The 18,141-nt window shown below is 41.4% G+C and overlaps 2 protein-coding genes across 2 annotated transcripts in view; both read right to left on the bottom strand.

The window, feature by feature from the left end:
* Nucleotides 1-7,265, bottom strand: part of pclob (piccolo presynaptic cytomatrix protein b) — a gene marked incomplete in the record, with an annotated part of 33,841 nt that extends 26,576 nt beyond the window's left edge. Inside the window, 1 exon segment of the mRNA XM_035665119.1 lies at nucleotides 377-7,265. Coding sequence (XP_035521012.1) covers nucleotides 377-7,073 — 6,697 coding nt within the window.
* Nucleotides 7,266-7,726: 461 nt separating this feature from the next.
* Nucleotides 7,727-18,131, bottom strand: LOC118330392 (protein piccolo-like). The gene is made up of 3 exons (XM_035664890.1): nucleotides 17,119-18,131; nucleotides 7,935-8,870; nucleotides 7,727-7,732 (listed from the first exon to the last, which is right to left on the bottom strand). Exons 1-3 carry the CDS (start codon nucleotides 18,124-18,126, stop codon nucleotides 7,727-7,729), a joined length of 1,950 nt encoding a protein of 649 aa, XP_035520783.1. The 5' UTR covers nucleotides 18,127-18,131.
* Between the last annotated feature and the right edge of the window lie 10 nt (nucleotides 18,132-18,141).

The raw sequence follows: 18,141 nt of genomic DNA, 5'->3' as shown, positions 1-18,141 counted from the left end.
CATGCAATTTGGATTTGAAAGGACTCCCACTGCACATGCATAACTGCAGTCATTTTGGTTAGCAAGATGCAAAACCAAAATATTGAGGGATCACACGCAGGCAAACACATGCATCTGTATGAAGACAAAAGAAAAAAGAAATACATGTATGCATATTAAACAGCAAGTTAAATTAAACAATTAAAGAAAAGCATGAATTAATAAACTTAAAGGAAAAACAACAACATGTCTTCAGTAAGCAAATTATAGGACTTGGCACAGTAAAGGTACAACGATTCAAATCTATTTAAATCAATCAAATGCAAGCCCGTTAAGTAAGCATAGAGGATGGTAATAAAAAAAACTGCAAACTTAGGAGAAATACCCCCATACTTACCAGCAGAAAGTTTGGCAGCAGTAAGGTCTATGGCGCCATCTGAAGATCCACTGAGATAGTCATAGTCATTCTTGGGATCATAGGGGAACAGTCCTGCCTCTGTCAGGTTGGTTTCCGACATTGAGGCTTGTATACCATGCATGCCTTTAACACCATACAGTCCAGCATTGTCATATTGGTAGTGATCATCTCTATAGCCAAAACGGTTGTCAGGTTGGGTTGTAACCGGAGGCTGTGTTCTGCAGCTTCCTGTGAATGGTAGCTTGTAAATGACATCACAGCACACACTCCTCCTACCAGCTGTAAGGTCAACTGGAATCCCATCATCCTCTACAACAGTGGTCACTACCCCTGGGCTTGTGCCAGACAAAGCTACCATAGCTCTCATTGGTCTATAGTTTGAAAGATCCATGGCCCCTGTGGCCTCCAGAGAAAGGACAGGATATCCATTGCTGATAGCTGCTGGGCCTGCAGTAATTGCCTGTTTGCCTCCTGTGGAGACTCCAAATGAAAGATTAATGGGTATGTCTTGAGCTGTAGATGCTATAGCACTGACTACAGCTTGGGAGTTCACAGGTCTGTATACAATCTGTGCTAGCGGTTCAAATGGTTTGTATGTAGTGAGAGGCAGAGGCAATGATGTAACAGGGCCCTGCAAATCAAGCGGTTTCTCTGCTGGAGTGTTGTTATATGAGGCAATGGTGGCTGTGCATGTGACTATTGTGATGCTGTCAGTGACAACAGACAGTGTGGTTGCAGGGGTGATCTCTGCACTAAGATTTACAATCTCAGGTTGCACTGCTGTGATTTGACGCCCACTAGTGTCACTTGAAAAAGACTGTCGACATGACTCAGGCGGTGTCAGATCCATGCCTTGTTCAGTCATCTTTACGCCAACCTTCATGGTACGTAAATCGATAACATCACCAGGGTAGATTATTTTCCCATTCTGTTTTGGTAGAGTTTGAACTTTAGCTACGTCTGGTTGTATAGTGATTGCCACACTGGGTTGGGGGATCTGAGGAAGTCTTTCATGGACAACAGAAACAGTGGTCCTCTGGACCTCAGTAGTGACCACCTGGGTGACCAGGCTAGGCAGGTTTTCAGGAGGCTGGCCTGAAGTGGAAATTGAGGAAGAATACATGTGACTCATACTCGAGACAACCTTTTCTGGTCCTCGAATTTCTTGGCTCTCAATAGATTCTTGCTGAATTTTAGTGATGGTGACTGGAGCCACAGATACACCCTGTGGAATGTCCAGTGCAGTGGGAATTGAAGTTCTCCTGGTGTATGCTTCAGTGGTTATTATTTCCAGAGGATGATCATATTCTGATGAACAAGGTAATACTTGTGGTCTTTGTTCTGTTGAAGGAATAGATCCTCTCCTATAGGGAACCTGAACAGCATGACCATCAATACAAACATCTCTTTCAGCTGGCATGTTTACTACCTGTGCCAACTGTAATGGTTGCTGCATGGTTTTGGATTCTCTCCTGGTGGAAGCAAAGGCCTCAGTTGTAACCACCTGTGTGGGCATTTCGTACTCTGCAGGATAAGTAAATATCTCACTTGTGGTGTATGGTTGCTGTACCATGGAAGATATAGATGTTCTCCTCCTACTGGTGGTTTCTTCAGCTGTAATAACTTCTACTGGCATCCCAGCCGCTGCCTGAGGCTGCATTGAAACTCTTCTTATATCAACATCCTTTGTCATAATCTCTGTGGGTGTTTCACGTTCTGGCTGCAACGATATGACCTCGAGTGGTGGTGTTGAATGTGACATGACTGTTGATGTAATTGCTCCATAGACCTGAGGTAGTTCTGGCTGTACTACCATTTGTTGAACTTCCACCCCAAGAGGTGATGGTGTTACTTCACCAGTTGTTGGAGTTGTCATCTTAGCAACTGTAGTTAGTTGCATTAACTTAGCTACTTCAGGTGCTGAGGTAACTTCAGGTAGAGGATGAGGTACTGGAAATACTGTTGCTACTCCTGGCATTCTAACAGCAGAGTCTGTTGTAATGACTTCTGTAGGTAATTCAAACTTTGTAGGAAAGGTCACGACTTCAGCTACAAGAAGTGGTTGTTGTGTAGATAGCTGCCCTGTCACTAAAGGCAGACCTTCTTGTGGTACTGATGGGAGCTCAGCAGTGGTGTAAGTATTGTTAAAACCTGTTGGCAAATCTTGCTCTGTAGAGTGAGTCAACGCTTCAACTATTGTAAGTTGCTGCTGAACAGGAATTTGCTGACTAACTCCTGGTATCGGTGATCTTATTGTAACTGCCTCAGTGACAATGACATCAGTAGGTATATCCTGCTCTTTTTGAACCATTTCTATCTGTGTTGCAACATATGGATAAAAATCAGTTGAGGGGAATGCAGCTTGTCTATTTTGGGGAAATAGTATATCTAAAGGTACCTCAGGCTGCACTGACAAAACAACATCCGTCAGAGGCTGTGGCTGCACAGGTACAGTTGTTATTGGGGCCTGATGAACTAGTACCTCAGTTGACATCTCTGGTAAAACTGTTATGATCTGTGTGGCTATGTTTGGATGCTGAGAAACTGATGGTACAGACTGTGCTCTTGCTGTGGCTTGGACTGTTAGTGGTTGAATAAGAACCCTTGTCTCTGGAGGCACTGTGATGACCTCCGACATTGCTTTAGGTGGTGGCAGTGGCTGAGTAATTGATTGTTGCTGCTGCACATATGGTTTCTTAATTGGAGGAGGTACACTATATACCTTTATAGAAGTGTCCTGACCTGATGACAGTGTGATAGCATCAGCCACATATGGTGGTGGTTGCACTACAGAAGGCAGAGAGTCTCTCCTGGCTTGCATTTTAGCAACTACTTCCTCAGAAGCTGTAACTTGCTCTACTGCCACATTTGGAGATACAGGTGTTGGAAGTGGATGCCTTACAGTGGGGACAGAGGCTCTCCTAACTGTAGCCAGTGCTGAAAATGCCTCAGTGGGTGTTTTTTGCTCTGAAGGTGTGGTCCGTACCCCTGACACTTTTGCAGATGGAATGGAGCCTCGTCTTACAGGTGCCTGGACTGTTATTCCCTCTGTTGGTGAGCCAGGCTCAGATGGAAGGGTTATCACAACATAAGTTTGCAAACATTTTGCATATCTAGGAGACAAAGGTGACTTAGGAGATGTTGCACCCAACTTAGACTCCACAGGTCGTGTAAGGCTAAGTGACAGAGCATTTGGTGGTTCTTTGGTCCTAGGCAGTGTTGCAGCTTTGGGAACCACAGGAGGAGGAGGTGGCTTGACACTCTCTCCTGGCTTGTGGCTGAAAACCAGTCCTGCTGGAATTGATATAGGCTTAGGTGGTATAGGTGGAGGAGGTTTGGTAGTTTGACTAGGACCACTTGTAACAAAAACTTGTGGAACTGTTGGTGTAGCAATTGTCACTGCAGTTGAAACTGGTGGCTTTGGATAACCAGTTGGTTTGGGGACAGTGGTAGGAGGTGGCAGAGGTGTATCTGCTACAGGTATTTCTACTATGTCTATCACTTTTGTCTCTGCCATAGGTTTAGGTGAAAGTGGTGGAGCTGAAGCCACCGGGACTACTGACACCTCACTGGTTATCAAAGCTGAATCTGTGCTGGGTATATTTGAAGCAGGGTGTTTGGCTATTTGACTAACTTGTGGCAGATAAGGAGTGGAAGCAATTGGCCCTGCACTAGTTATATCTTGTGGGGTTTGTCCAAGCAGAGATATGTTTTCCACACTGGGCACTATAATAACTACATGCCCTTGTCTGGTTGGGGTCACTACTTGAGGTACGGCCACACTATCTGGTTGTATGTCTTCCATTCTTGGCTGTATATCCACAACTACAGACTGCATTGGCTGACCAGACACTGTGGTTCCTATAGCTACGGTGCTGGTCACAGTAGTGGTGACCTGCTGAATAGGCCTTGCAAGTGGCAGCTCTGTATTAGGCTCAGGTAATGATACTGAAGTAGACCGAGGGGGAGGAGGGGGCGGAACCTTCTTTTTGACTATAGTAGTTGATGCTGGAGCTGGTGCAGGAACCTGGGCTGTTTGAGTAGGAGCTGGGCCTACCACTGGGCTCATAGATGGGACGGCTGGTTGCACAGGGACCGAGTGTAACACTTTGGCTTGGGCTTGAGCTGGGGTAGTGACAAGTGCTGATACTGGTAGTGAGGTTTGTGCAGACATTGGAGATGTAGTTGAAACCAGGTCAGGCATCTGGACAATGACTGGCCCAGGACATGAAGCCAGAGTCATAGAAGCAGAAACAACATGGGTTGGAGCTGGAGTGGAGACTGTTACAGGTGTAGCTGATACTAGGGCTGTAGGTTGAGCTGAAACAACAACAGGTGCTGGACTCGGTGCTGAGACCTGTATAACAGCTGGAGCCTCAATAGGCACCTGAGACGGAGATGAAACCAAGTCTGGCATTTGAACCACAATAGGTACAAGTGTAGATGTCTCCACTCGTGCTGGAGTTGGGGTTTCAGCTGTAGAAGCCTTAACTGGAACTATGGCAGTTGTCTGACCTTTGGCAGGATCAGACACCACATCTGGAATTGTAACTATAACTGTGGTTGGGGTGGGATAAGAGATTAATCCCCCACTCGACTGTACGCATGCAGTTGTGGCAGGTGATGGTGGCAAGATCTCTGGGGGTGATTGGGTTACAAATGAAGTTGGAGGCGTTGGTGTAGACAGTGGCGTTGAATCTGATGAAAGAGGTGTTTGAGCCTGGAATGAGGATGAAGATGTAGCATTAGAAGCCAAACTGGAATCTGGAGTGGCTGGTGAAGTTGGAGGTGACAATGGTGATACGGGGGAGGGTGTAGTGGTCAGCTCTGGTGCAGATATTGGGGTTGGAATAGGTTTTGGCTCCGGAATTTCACAGACCACACAGATAGGTTCCATCTCAGGTGTTTCAGATAAAGGTGGGCTTATGGATTGATCTTCTTTAGTCTCAGAGTCATCACTGGGTGTAATGTCAGAGGAAATACCAACACCATACTCGTCTGCAAGACTGTCATCCTCTTCCTCCCCAGATGAACACTGGGTAATCTTGAGGTCTGGTATGGGGAACAATGCCTTTCTGAGTGCAGGATCTTGAGGAACCATAGGCCTAACAAAACCTATAGATCCACTAGGAGTACTGGGAGCAACAGTTACCTCTGAGCGCTTTGGAGGTTCAGTGGGGCGTGGTGGAGCTGGACGTTTCTTTTTCTTCACTGGCAATTCACTGGAAGTTTCTATCCCTGTAGGAGGCGTATCAATTTGTTCAGAGAGTGAGGTCTCTTCTGTGGCTATGGTCACCACACAGGTCTCAGCATCCAAGGAAACCCCAGTGAATGAAGCCCCTGATGAGGAAGTTTCCATGGCAGTCTGGGCCTGTTGAAACTCTTGCTCTATCATCATCAATTCTCTCTTTTTCTGCATCATCTCCTCATAAACCTCCTCTGGAGACCTGAGTTTTTTGAGAGATTCAGAACTGGTATCCTGTTTCAGTTCTTCCTCTTGAGACTCACTCATCTTAATTTCATGTTCCTCAACTAAGGATTCATAAAGATAGTCCTCTATTGCCATTCCTCCATAGAGTGGCTCTATATCAGGAGGACTCTCCCCTGGAATAGCTTTTGTCTTCTGAATAATTTCCTCATATGCTTCTTCAGCACTCCTCAATAATTTTGTCACAGTATCCTTTTCTTTAAATGGATCAGAAGAAATGTATGGTATCACTGTTGGTGAAGGCTTACGTCCTCTATGCAGAGCTTGCCTAGCCTCTCTTTCTGATTCTATACTTGCAGAGTACTCAGAGCCAGCCGTTCTACTGGTTTCATCCATTACAGTGGCCTGTCTCAGATCCTCAGTGGAGGAAGGTACTTCAGCTGGAGACAGTGGTCGGTCATGGGCCCTAAGTTCATCTTTCTCTTTCTTAATCTTCTCTTCCTCCCTCATCTTTTCATCCTCAGAGGAGTCTTCAATGGTAGGGAGAGGCTGTGTTGGCTGCCTGTGCTTAGCTTTGCGATGCTGTTTGTCCCCACTGATTTTCCTGTGACTGGGGCTGCTATCACTGTCCTCCTCCAGAGATGAAGCTGATGTAGGTGAAGCTCCTGGAGTAAAGCTAGATGCCTGAACACTAGATGATCCCTTTGACAGGGATTCTGTAATGCTCTCTACTTCCTCATCAGTGCTTTGTCTCTGTCTCATGGCTAGAGTAGCTTTCTTGAAAGTAGTACTGGGCAGTGTTTCAGGAACATCTTGATTAGTTGCAGTGTCAGTTTTTGGGAGGACCTTGTTCTTGGCTAGGCTGTCTTCATTATCTGTGCTACTTTTTCTTGACAGTGATTTAGCTGTCACTGAAGAATTATCAAGCTCAGCCCCCTTGATTGCTTTCTCATTTGCCAGATCCTTTTCTTTTTCATCTTCTGAAAGAGACATTTCTTCTTCATCCCCCATACCCAGTATCTGCCTGCGGATGAACTCTTCATCTTCCATATAAGAATCAGCACTTTCAGTTTTGATGTCCTCACTGCTAGATGAAACATTGCTCACCTCTAGCTTTCTCTGCTGGACTTTAGGTGAGGGTGAGGGTGTGAGCTCACTTTCACTGCTCTCATCCATTGCTTGGAAACTTAGGCGCCTTCTCTCAGCGTTGACTTCCTCCTTTAATGGCAAGGATGGATGGGTATCCATATCATTTTTATTTGTATCACTAACCACCTGCCCATCCTCCAGTTCTTGTGATATGGGTAAAATTTGGGGTTGTTCTTCATCATGCTCTTCTACTTTGGATTTAGGCTTAGTAGCTGCCGCAGGGATAACTATGTTCTCCAGTTTAACCTCCCCAGTAAATAGGGAGACCTTTCCTTCTTTTTCGGTTTCATCTTGCTCCTAAAAATGTGAGAAAACAAGATAAAAGTAAATATACTAGATATTACAGAAATGTTAACCTTTTACTTGTAACTGTAGCATGTTATTAAGAGTAATTCTACAGATGTCCCACTGCAGTGGGAAGATCATTCACCCAAGTCTTGCCAATATAAAATAAGTAATGGTGGTTAAAATATTGAAGACACACAAGAAACTAGTTTATAAGATATGTTCAGTTAGAGTTATTATCCATCACTAGTTTTTGGTGTCATCACACTGTAAGCCATAATGCCATTATATGATAAAATGAGGGACTAACAAATGATGAGTGAGGAAATGATAAATGTGCAAATAATGAAAATCACATTAACATAAATCTGCAATAAAAATCAGTAAGATAGTAATGATTAAAATACAACATACATATGGATATAAATGCATGGTGCACAACTTCAATTTTTTGATAGCATTTAGCCCTACTGCTAGAGGAGACATAACACAGGCTGCACATAGTTTGTCAGTTTTGCAACATTAATTTCAACACAGCAAGGAAATAGGCCATGGCTACATGTTTACTTTGTTATTTAATATATAGCCTGCCAATATTTATTTAATTTTTTTTTTCTAATGTTAAATTGAACATTTGTCAAAACAATCATTATTCTTAATCAAAGCCATTCTTACTGTTATGATGATGTTCTCTGTAGATACTAGTTGTGTCACTGTAGTTGAAGTGACATCCATAATCTTTTTAACCTGCTCATCAGCCACCTCCTTGCTGTCAGCTGCTACGACTGGCTCTACTTCCATTACCAGCGGTGGTTCTTGTGACTTTGGTTGCACCTTAACTTGCTGTAAAGATTGTGTTGGCTCTGTAAGTTTGATATGATCATCAGACTGTACTTCCTTAATAATCTCCTCGTAAACAGGACATTCTGGCTGTGTTTCAGTCTCTGGAACAACCTTAGCCATAGCAACCTCAGCAGCAATAGGGGAGGTGAGTGAAACTGTAGACTTAGTCACTGGGAAGGCGGATGCTATGACACCTGCTTCAACTTTGACTGTTGAAAGGTCAGGTTTAGACTCTTCAGTTTTGGGGAATTCTGACACACTGTACTCCAATTCCACTGCCTCTTCTTTACCTCCCACTTTTAAAGTCTTGGGAATATCTGCCTTTGGCACTTCAACCTTTTGTGTTACTTCTGTATGTTTCACAGGGGCCATGGCAGGTATAACAGAAGTAGCTGTGGATGCTTCCAAAGGCTGTTTTTCTGCTGTAACAGGTGAAACCTTTGCTGTTGTGGGTGTGAGTGTGGTCTCAAGCTCAATTTGTGCAGAAGCTGCTGTGGCTGTGGTTCCCATCTTGACAGATGTAGGCTCCATCTTTGCCTTTGCAGTTGGTACTGCCTTGATGGGGACAGGTGAGGGCTGTGATTCTGTGGCCATAGGGATGAGCTCTGCCTTTGTAGGGGCAGTTTTGGGCTCTGCCTTTTGGGTTGCCTGGTTGGACTGGGTCTCTGGCTTGGCAGATACAGGTGAAGGCTGGGGAATTTTTCCTGAGTCTCCCAACTGTCCCAATAAAGCCCTTTGAGTCTGGCAGTTCAGACACAGCCATTCCTTCTGTAAAAAAACAAACACAACATATAAATAGAAAACACCAATAGCAACCAATATTAACATAAAAACGCCTTACAGGCCCAATTAGTTATTTGTTTTTACCTATGGTATATCACATATACAATTGAAGACTGTGAGTTATATATTTAATTGGTGCCTAATCAGCATTTTGCCAATTTCTTATCAGATCTCAATTCAAAGTATAGGCCTAAAGTAGTTTTTCATATGATGATAAGAAAAGCAGGGCTTATTGCCCTATTATACTTGACCTGAGTGAACCCAACATACCTAAATGATCCCAGATTAAGCTGATCCACAAACCCAACTCACAAGAGCTAATAAGGCTAATTAAACATCAAATACTTTGTATTTGTTCAGCAAGATAACTGAAGCATTGCATTAATTGAGGCAGAGCACTGTGTTATGCTTGTATTAGCTGATTAGCATCAGCAGCTTCATCCATGCTTCGTCATCAGTAGCTACCAGATAACTAGTAACATACAATCATATTTATACAGGTAATCAGCACAGCTGGGGCTTTTGTAACCTGCTACTTTTTACTATCCCTGAACTGATAACAGTCATAACATAATTTGTAAGTACCTTACACAACATCCAGTCCAAAGACTACAGACACAGACAGCAACAAAAAACCTTTTAAACTCCTATCTAGTTGTCTGCTGTCTGGTCTAAATATCAAAATACCTGTTATCAAATTTGTAATAGGTAATAGGTTTCAATTATGTGTTTTAGTGTCACATTTACTGTAGATCTTTGACTGCAAATCATATGGATGTGGAATATTAGTTTTGAAAAAGACACTAACTGCATCATTTTTACATCGCAATGAGGTATTGTGTGTTACAGTGCATTCGTTTTCACATTTTCAATGACTAAAGACATCTTTGATTTGTTATAGATAAGAACATGGTAAAAATACAACACAGTCTCTTATGCTGAGTAATGCCATAGCACTCAAAGTAATATAAATGATCTTCTTCACCCCACACTATCGTTGCTGGACAGTTTAAATATTCACCATAAATAAGACTTTCAATAGAAGCTTGTGGTCCCTAATATTAACATGCTCGCTGCTATTACACTAGAACACTTGTAAGACCGAAATAAAAATGCTTACCTTGCAAAAGAACTAATCATATTTTATAAACAATGCTATTACTTTGTAAATGTAATCCTCTGAAGACACATTTCTCACCACATCTAAGCTCCATTAATGGACAGTTAAGGAGGAGAGGAAGGCATAAGCTGTCAATAGATGAAACAGTGTGTCTGTAGCAACCTAGCAGACCAAATCACAGCAATGCGCCTGCCTCTGCAGAGCCAGGGAGAGCAGTTCTGATACACAGGACAGAGGAGGAGACTACATCGCACACATATCCTGTTTGTGAAACCATTAAGTTTTAATTGTTTTATCCATAATATTAAGTATTAGAACCTATACACATTTAATACATCTTAATTATGCAACCTTAGTGTCCACACGTGCACACTAATGTCCATGCATGTTATAAACAGATGTGTCTCTAAACACACACATTTTGTCTTGGAGATTATTCCAAATTCAGGATGCAATGACGTAATAACGCAGTTTATAGGCTCATGTGCTGAGTTTAGTTTTCGTAAGTGATGTAATCTACCCTCTGTCGCACCCTGGCTTAAGCCTGCTCTTACAAACCAGCTTTGCTGGACATTTCATCTTTGTTCCCATAAACAATCCTAAAATACGACACTGCTAAGACCTGTTGTAACCATACTCCTAAACAGAAATACAAGGCTAGAGGGAACATTTAAAGGGAACTGGCAAAAAATTGTCACTTGAAGTAATTTTTTCTTTATTTAAATTTTCTTTTGGGTTATTATTATTGTTTAAATCTTCCAATTGTCTAATTTTTAAGTTTGCAGGTATTTGGGAACAAAAGAGCATGGCTGAAAATATAAACTCACATTCTACACTGAGACTGTGGGCAGCAGCAAAACTGACACTGATATGTCTAGTTTGATTGATACTGAAATGCTTTTGTTCAATCAGTTGTGGTTCATTCAGGATAATCCTAACACTGACAAACAAAGCCTCATCAGCATAGTACATGAAGCTGATAATCATAAACCAATACATAATTTAAAACTCAATGTCATGTGATCTGATGCAAACTGAGCCTCACTGATGTTGGACAAACAGTAACTTATGACACTTTGTAGTCCATATAGAATACAGAATAGCTCATAAATCACTGCCTCTTGAGTAAATAGAGATGATAAAATAGAGTTGATTATAAAGGCTAATCTATTTTTTTGTTAAATTACAAACCTGTAAATCATGGTATTCTGTCTTAAACATCTGGAAACAATACAATTCCCCCACACCCCTCCACTTCTCCCTCTCCTCCTATGTCATGCTTGCAGGATGTAACCACAGCTAACAATGTGCTTCAGTCAGATACATATGCTAATCAGGAAAATGATGTCACTACCGAGGCCATTCAAATGATAAATTAGTAATTACAAACTCTAGCTCTTCCTACTTTTCGGATAATCTCATACACCCAGCATAATTCCCTCATCAGAGGAAGTTCCTATGCACAGATGTCTTTATAGTTATGAAAGTAACTTGTATGTAAAAAGGGACTGTTATGGAAACAGTAGGTTTTTACTTTCTTAATATGTCTAACATATGTCTACAGTTATGTCTAACATTGTCATTCCACCAATCAGCTGCATCATAGCAGAGTAACCTAAACTAATTTTCATCCACTGAAGATAATTGCATTATGAATTATGAACATTATGAACACATATTAACAATACACAGGTTGTTAAGAAGCCTGTATCATTATCAAAAAACACATTTGCATAACTCATTAAAATCCGACATTGTGGCTTATTCCCCATTCTGCTTCTGTTTCCCTTTAACAGGACAAACTTGAAAGGAGTTATGAACTAAGACTGATAGAGATCAAACAGCAGCGCTCACAGATGGCTGAGCCATGGCCTTGCATTCCTGAGTCTTTTTTCTGCGCTACTGTATTCTCCTTTTCTCCTGCAATCTAAATATGGCCCGGCCCTCACACCTCTCCAGGTGCTGATGTCACACAGGTCTAGGTCTCAGCATGATAACTGACCTTTTTCACCCCAACAGCAGAACAGATGGACAGAGCAATGAGAAGCATGCAAATCAAAGGTTGCACTTTTTCATTGGGTTTTGTTTGCCAAATTAATGCCAAACAAATCAGCAAAGATCAATATTTACACATCACCATTGCAGCAACCTTGCATTGGATAACTCATTTAAACTGCTAATACTAAATCACACTGAAAAAAAATCTCAGTCAACAAAAAGACCTAATCACATCACATTCCCCTCCAGCACCAGTCACCGGCTCACAGCCACGCAGTTCTGGAGCCATGCATCAGAGCCACAAGGTTTGGAAAATCGCCATCATCCTTTTGTCTAATTAAATCTGTTCTATGAGTAAAGAGCAGAAGCCCCAAGCAGAGAGCTGTGGGAGAGGCTGCTCCCCACGATTAGCCTGTGAGCTGGATTACCAGACCTTCACAATGACAGCAGTCAGGAAATTATGCTCTTGACACACAGGCGTGCTGCATTAAGCTGGATCTGCAGAGCTTTATAAAGAATTGCCCATTTCACTCACTATTAAAAAATACTTTCTACATTTATGCAACACCTTTGGAAAAGAACCCATTCAGATTGGGCACTAATTACCTTCAAGCTTTGACTTTTTCAAATAACTAAATATTTTATGCTTTCATTCAAATCTTTCCACTATCAGCGTTGATTACGACAGATGTGTGATTCAATAAAGGCATTGCAAATCCAATGTAAAATGCAAAACATTTATCAAATTGCTCTTAACAGGCCTGTTGCTCTTACATTTCCATACTAATGAATCAGTTCAGTAATTTGAATAGTTGTATAATTTGTACATACTCACACATTTTTATAAGACACTGGGTATCCAAGTGGTCCTAAAATTTACATTTTATGATAACTAGACTGAAGAAATGGCCTTTGGGCTGTGAACTACACCACTATTTTCCAGCCTCTCTTCAGTGCTTTCCTACTGTTGATACTGGAGCTGGTAAGTTTCTTATTGATTTTCTGGCAGATGCCTTTGGCAAAAGCTGTAGCTGGCTAATATAATTGGCTTTCAACAGCCCCCACAGAGCAGAACTCCTCATAAATCAAGCCCTCTGATAATAGAGAATGTTGACCTACTAATCTGTAATAAGCAGAGTGCTTCATTTTAAAGACAAGGAAATACACCTTCTGCTTTTTGCAATCTGGCAAATGGTGCATCAGCAAACTTCCGTTTGATGGCAAAGTGCAAAGGAGCGAAGAAGAGCTAGTGACAGGGTGTGGCATTAACAGAAAGCAAAGACACCATAAGGTATATTAACAAACTTCTTCGTAAAGGACCTCTTGAGTGAGGTACTATTCCTTCTTTTCTGACAAAAAGCAACAGCATGATAGCACCATGGATCCTCTTCTGACATTCATGTAAATAATTGCAGCTTGATGGATAGGCGTCGCAGCCCTCAAAATGTTGTAAAATGTCAAACAAACTCCATTCTTTCAAAAGCAAATAGAGTAATATAATAATCTGTACTGAAAAACAACTAAGAGCACTGGCAATAAATAAATACAACAATGGTTTTATTTTTCGTGTTGATTTTACTTTTTTTCATCTAATGCAGCATGAGTGCAAAGCATGAGTCTACTCAGTTTTAGAACTGCTAGCCTCATTGTACCATCTAAAAGACGCTGTGAAAAAAGACTAAGGATCCAGGCTGTGCTTGGTCTCTCCTCAGAGTGACTATTTTTATCTCTGTCACTAGGTGCTCCTCCTTATCATGGGGCCAACAGTCTGTGGCTCTCTGGCATACAGCAAAAAACATCTTGCACATAGTGTGTGAAGACTTTAAAAATTTGGAATGACTGAAAAGACTTAAAGGTGCTTAAGGGTACTGTCTGTTTAAGGGTACTCTTCTGGCTTGTGTGTCAGAGATAATGCCTTGTCTTGTCATGAGTTAGTCTCTCATGGAAGCTTTGTTTGCCAGTAGCTTTCACTTTTGATTGATAGTCACAAGTCCTCCAATGGATTTATAAAAAAGCTAATATTGTAAGACAAATTATGAGGTGAAAACTGCTTTTTAGTGTAAAACCAAATTAAAAAATCTACTTTAAGCTAAAGATATAGCCACATGGTAACACTGAACAAAATAGTGAGGAACTATCATTCATAACGTCTCGTCTGTCACACACAAAGCTTTAGCTGGCAAAACATGACACACGTGTGTCCTACTTATCAGGCAACAGTTACTCCCAGGCTTTTGACGACATCAGCTGAGGCAGAATGGGAAAAGGATAAATGGATAGACTTGCTCCTAGCACTCACTTTGCCTAAAGTGGCTTCCTCTCCTTTCAAACCTCAGAAGTACTTTTCATATTTCTGCCCTTCTACTAAAAAACCTCAAACATTCATGATAGGGAACTGGCAGTCAAAACCCTTTTGGATAAAGCAGGCCACAGGGCAGCAATAAGGCAGTTCATCCTATTCAGTTGTGTTAAGGCCAAGCTATTTCTGTTTTCCTCTGCTATTAAGAGGAATGAATGTTAGTGTACACACAGCAGCAATAATCCATGCTTGTCCCTTCCCCCATCTAACCTCTACCCTTAGGCTCTTCCCCCTCTCTGGTGTCCATGAAAAACGTGAGAACTGTCAATTACATAATAGTCACATCTCTTTCAGTGTTATTTCTCCGTAATAATGTGCCTTTTTGGGCTGAGTGTGTGGCAATCTGTCTCTAGAAAACAAAATTGAAGGCAGATATAAAGAAGTGAAAAAAATAAGTTCACTCAATCACTACATATACTGCTTTTGCTGTTTACAGAGAGTTTAAAGAATGCAAGAACATTGTCCCCATTCTCATACAAACAACTATCAGCCAGAAATACTTGGAATTCATAGAAAGTATGCTTTTTTTGTGCCAAAAACAGTAATAGAGGCTCAAATTTAAACAAAGGCATTATTACATGTCTTTTTAGATTTAATGTAACCAACGTTGTCTTCTGTTTAATAGGACCTCACATTGTGAAATAATTAAATTCAAAGAGGAACTTATTTAGAATGACTAACATGACTGACATGGCACATTATTGAACTGCACCCACATTTTCAAATGCCGCAGTGTTCTAGTCCTTCAACTGGCGATTGAAAAAGCTAAGAAGAATACAAAGCTCACCAAAGGACTATAGATGAGTCTGACAAAGCTCATTTATAAATTATTCAAGCCTTTAACTGTTAATACTGTTAGCCAGAAAAACAGACCAACCTCACAGGGAAATGTGAGCTGTTCAGAAAGGAAAGTATTACTGCACCTAACATAATAGGATATGAAAAGGCAAGGGTACACAGGCTTACATTCAACAATGACCTGCATGTGTGGGTATGACACAAAGCAGATAGTACACACATGTACTACTGCCACCCACATAAAATGAAGGGGAACTTTTTGATTTACATGGAGCCACTGATCTGTGAGAGAGCAGATGGCCTGAAAGGAAATGTCTGCTGCTCTAATGTACTGCACTGTGTTGTGTTGGACTAAATCCGTTTCACCTCTGCTTATTGGCATATCACAGGGCTTTGCCATCTCAGATCTCGCACAGGGGATGGAGATTCCCTAGTCCCTGGTCTGCTATGGCAGCAGATCTCATCTCACTAATGCTGTTGCACAACCCTCAATCACTTTAATATATTTTCAGTGCACCAGTCTGCTGAAACACTCTTCTCATGAGTCATTATGTAATAACTCCAGCCACTCTAGTGGAGGGACAGCATCCACCGTGTAGCCTATATTTTAGTATGTTTTAAATTTTGTTTGAGAACCTTTCAGAGTAGGTCAAATATTTGCATAGGTTACATTAAGTAGCACACAGACCTCTGTTCAAAACAACAATCCAAGAACCAACTCAAACAAGCTCTCCATATATTTTCTCATGCGGTGTTATTCCACCAGACTTGTAATTCATGGTCCTTGTCAATAAATCAAATCAACAAAAGCATACATTTCAGCATATTTTGTGCATCATTTTCAAAAGAAATAAAAGCCTGTATGACAGCCAATTTCCCAGTTTGTCCACCCTTTACACTACAGAAGAATATCCCATAAAGTAAAAAAAAAGTACTTAAAATTAACTGGATTGCCTTTTGAAATGAACCCAAAATAAGGTGTGCTGTGCAAGAATTAACAATAAACTGCAAGGACAATTGCAAGTATATTGATGATATAGGAACTAGTACTCTTCAATAAATAACAACTATACAACTGAAAGCCAACTATACCAGCAGCAATATTGTTATTTACTTTCTCCAAGTGGAGGTGACATTAGTAATAAACAAAAGCAGTGATGAACATATGAGACATTAGATACTATGAAACCTTAAGACTTCTCCTCAGCTGCATTTTCATTGGTGTTTAATCTCTATTAATCGTATCTCCAATATCTCTCAACTTTTTATATAAAAATGTGTACTGTAGGCTTTCTGTCTTCTGTATTTTATTAGTGTCAAGCGAATTTATTTGGTACATATGACTGATATATAATACAGAAAAATGTTTGCTTTACTTGAGCCCTAGATGATGTTGAAACATATGCTACTAGTTACTAGTTTTGCTGCTCAGTATCAGATATGCACACTAAAAATTGATGCCCTCATTACAGTCTAGTACAGCAAATAATTTCTGGTCATAATAATTACTCCTGTGATTTCATGGTTGGAAATCATAGGCAGTTTTTTGTCAAAGCCTAACCTAACAGTGTCCAGTGTGTAACATTTAGGAGGATCTATTGGCAGAAAATGATTATAATATACATAGGTATGTTTTTATTATAATCACCTGAAAATAAGATTGGTTGTGTTTTTTTGTTACCTTAGAATAAGCTATTTTTATCTAAAGTAATCTTCTACGGAGGCCGCCATGTCTCTACACTAACACAGAATGGATAAAACAAAAACTTGCTCTAGATAGTGCCTTCCACATTTTTTGTGAGATTCATGGCCACAATAGTGCTACATGCTTGGAAGCTGAGCGTTTTTGAGTTGGTTTCAATCTGCACCTTCACCACAAGATGCCACTAAATCCTACACACTGGTCCTTTCAAATTGATGCGTAAATGATATGTAAAACTAAATTGTTTTGCACTTACCACTGCTGTATGAGGCATGGGGTTAAATCCACAAAGATTGCAGACAGTGTTCTTGCATTCAGTGCAGGTGTTGTAATTGGGATCCTTGGAGCCCATGTTGAGTTCGACCTTACAGAGTGGACAGGTGGACAGACCTGCTTTAGGAGCAACCTGGGTCACTTCTGTAGATTTTGGAGGCTCTGATGGAGTTTTCTCTAGTTTGGCCTGTGCTGATGAAGCAGGCTTAGACTGTTGAGGTGGCTCAGATTTTTGGGCAGCAGGGGGTTTGTTCTCCTTTGCAGGAGACATCTTAGGAGAAACTGGAGGTGTAGGTTTAGGAGAGACATGGGGTGTAGCCGACATCTTACGTGGAGTAGGTGGTGTAGTTTTAAGTTCATCTTGAACAGCTGAGGTAATAAATGTAGATGCAGAGCTGAAGATAGAGGAACCAAAACCAAACATCTTCCCAGTCACTGACTCAGCAGACTTTGCTGCAGCAGGTTGTGTTTTAGGACCACCAAAGCCATAGAAGCCTCCCGACTCCTGTTTAGAAGCCTGAGCTGGTGGTGGTACAGATTTGGAAGGAGGGGTTGCAGATTTCGAGGGCTGTTGTGGTGGTTTTCCAGTTTCTTGTTTTGCAAGGCCTGCCTTAACTTCTGGCTTTGTTGTCTGAGAAGACTGCACCTGTGGGGATTTTCCAACAGGCTGTTGCTGGCCAGCAACACCCTTGCCTTGTCCTTGTTCAGTACCTGAAGGGACCTGTGTCTTTTGCATAGAACCTTGTTGTGCTGTATCCATCCTTTGGACAGCAGTTGGCAATGGAGACTCAGCTTTGGCGGTCTCTTTTTTCTGTGGAGGTGGTGTGACCTCTTTTTTGACTGCAGTAGATTCTGTAGACTTCTCCTTCTGGACTAATGTAGGTATATCCTTTTGCTCTGCGCCAGGAGGTTTAAAAACCTTGCTTAGGGATGGCTGTGGTTTTGCTATAGGACGTCCAGTGGGCTCAGATGCTCCTAGTGCTCTCTGCATCTGGCAGTTCAGACA

This window comes from Morone saxatilis, unplaced genomic scaffold (assembly GCF_004916995.1).
Source record: "Morone saxatilis isolate NCDOM2014 unplaced genomic scaffold, NCSU_SB_2.0 Contig2, whole genome shotgun sequence".
NCBI lineage: Eukaryota > Metazoa > Chordata > Actinopteri > Moronidae > Morone > Morone saxatilis.
This window is presented reverse-complemented; position numbering and strand designations above follow the sequence as displayed.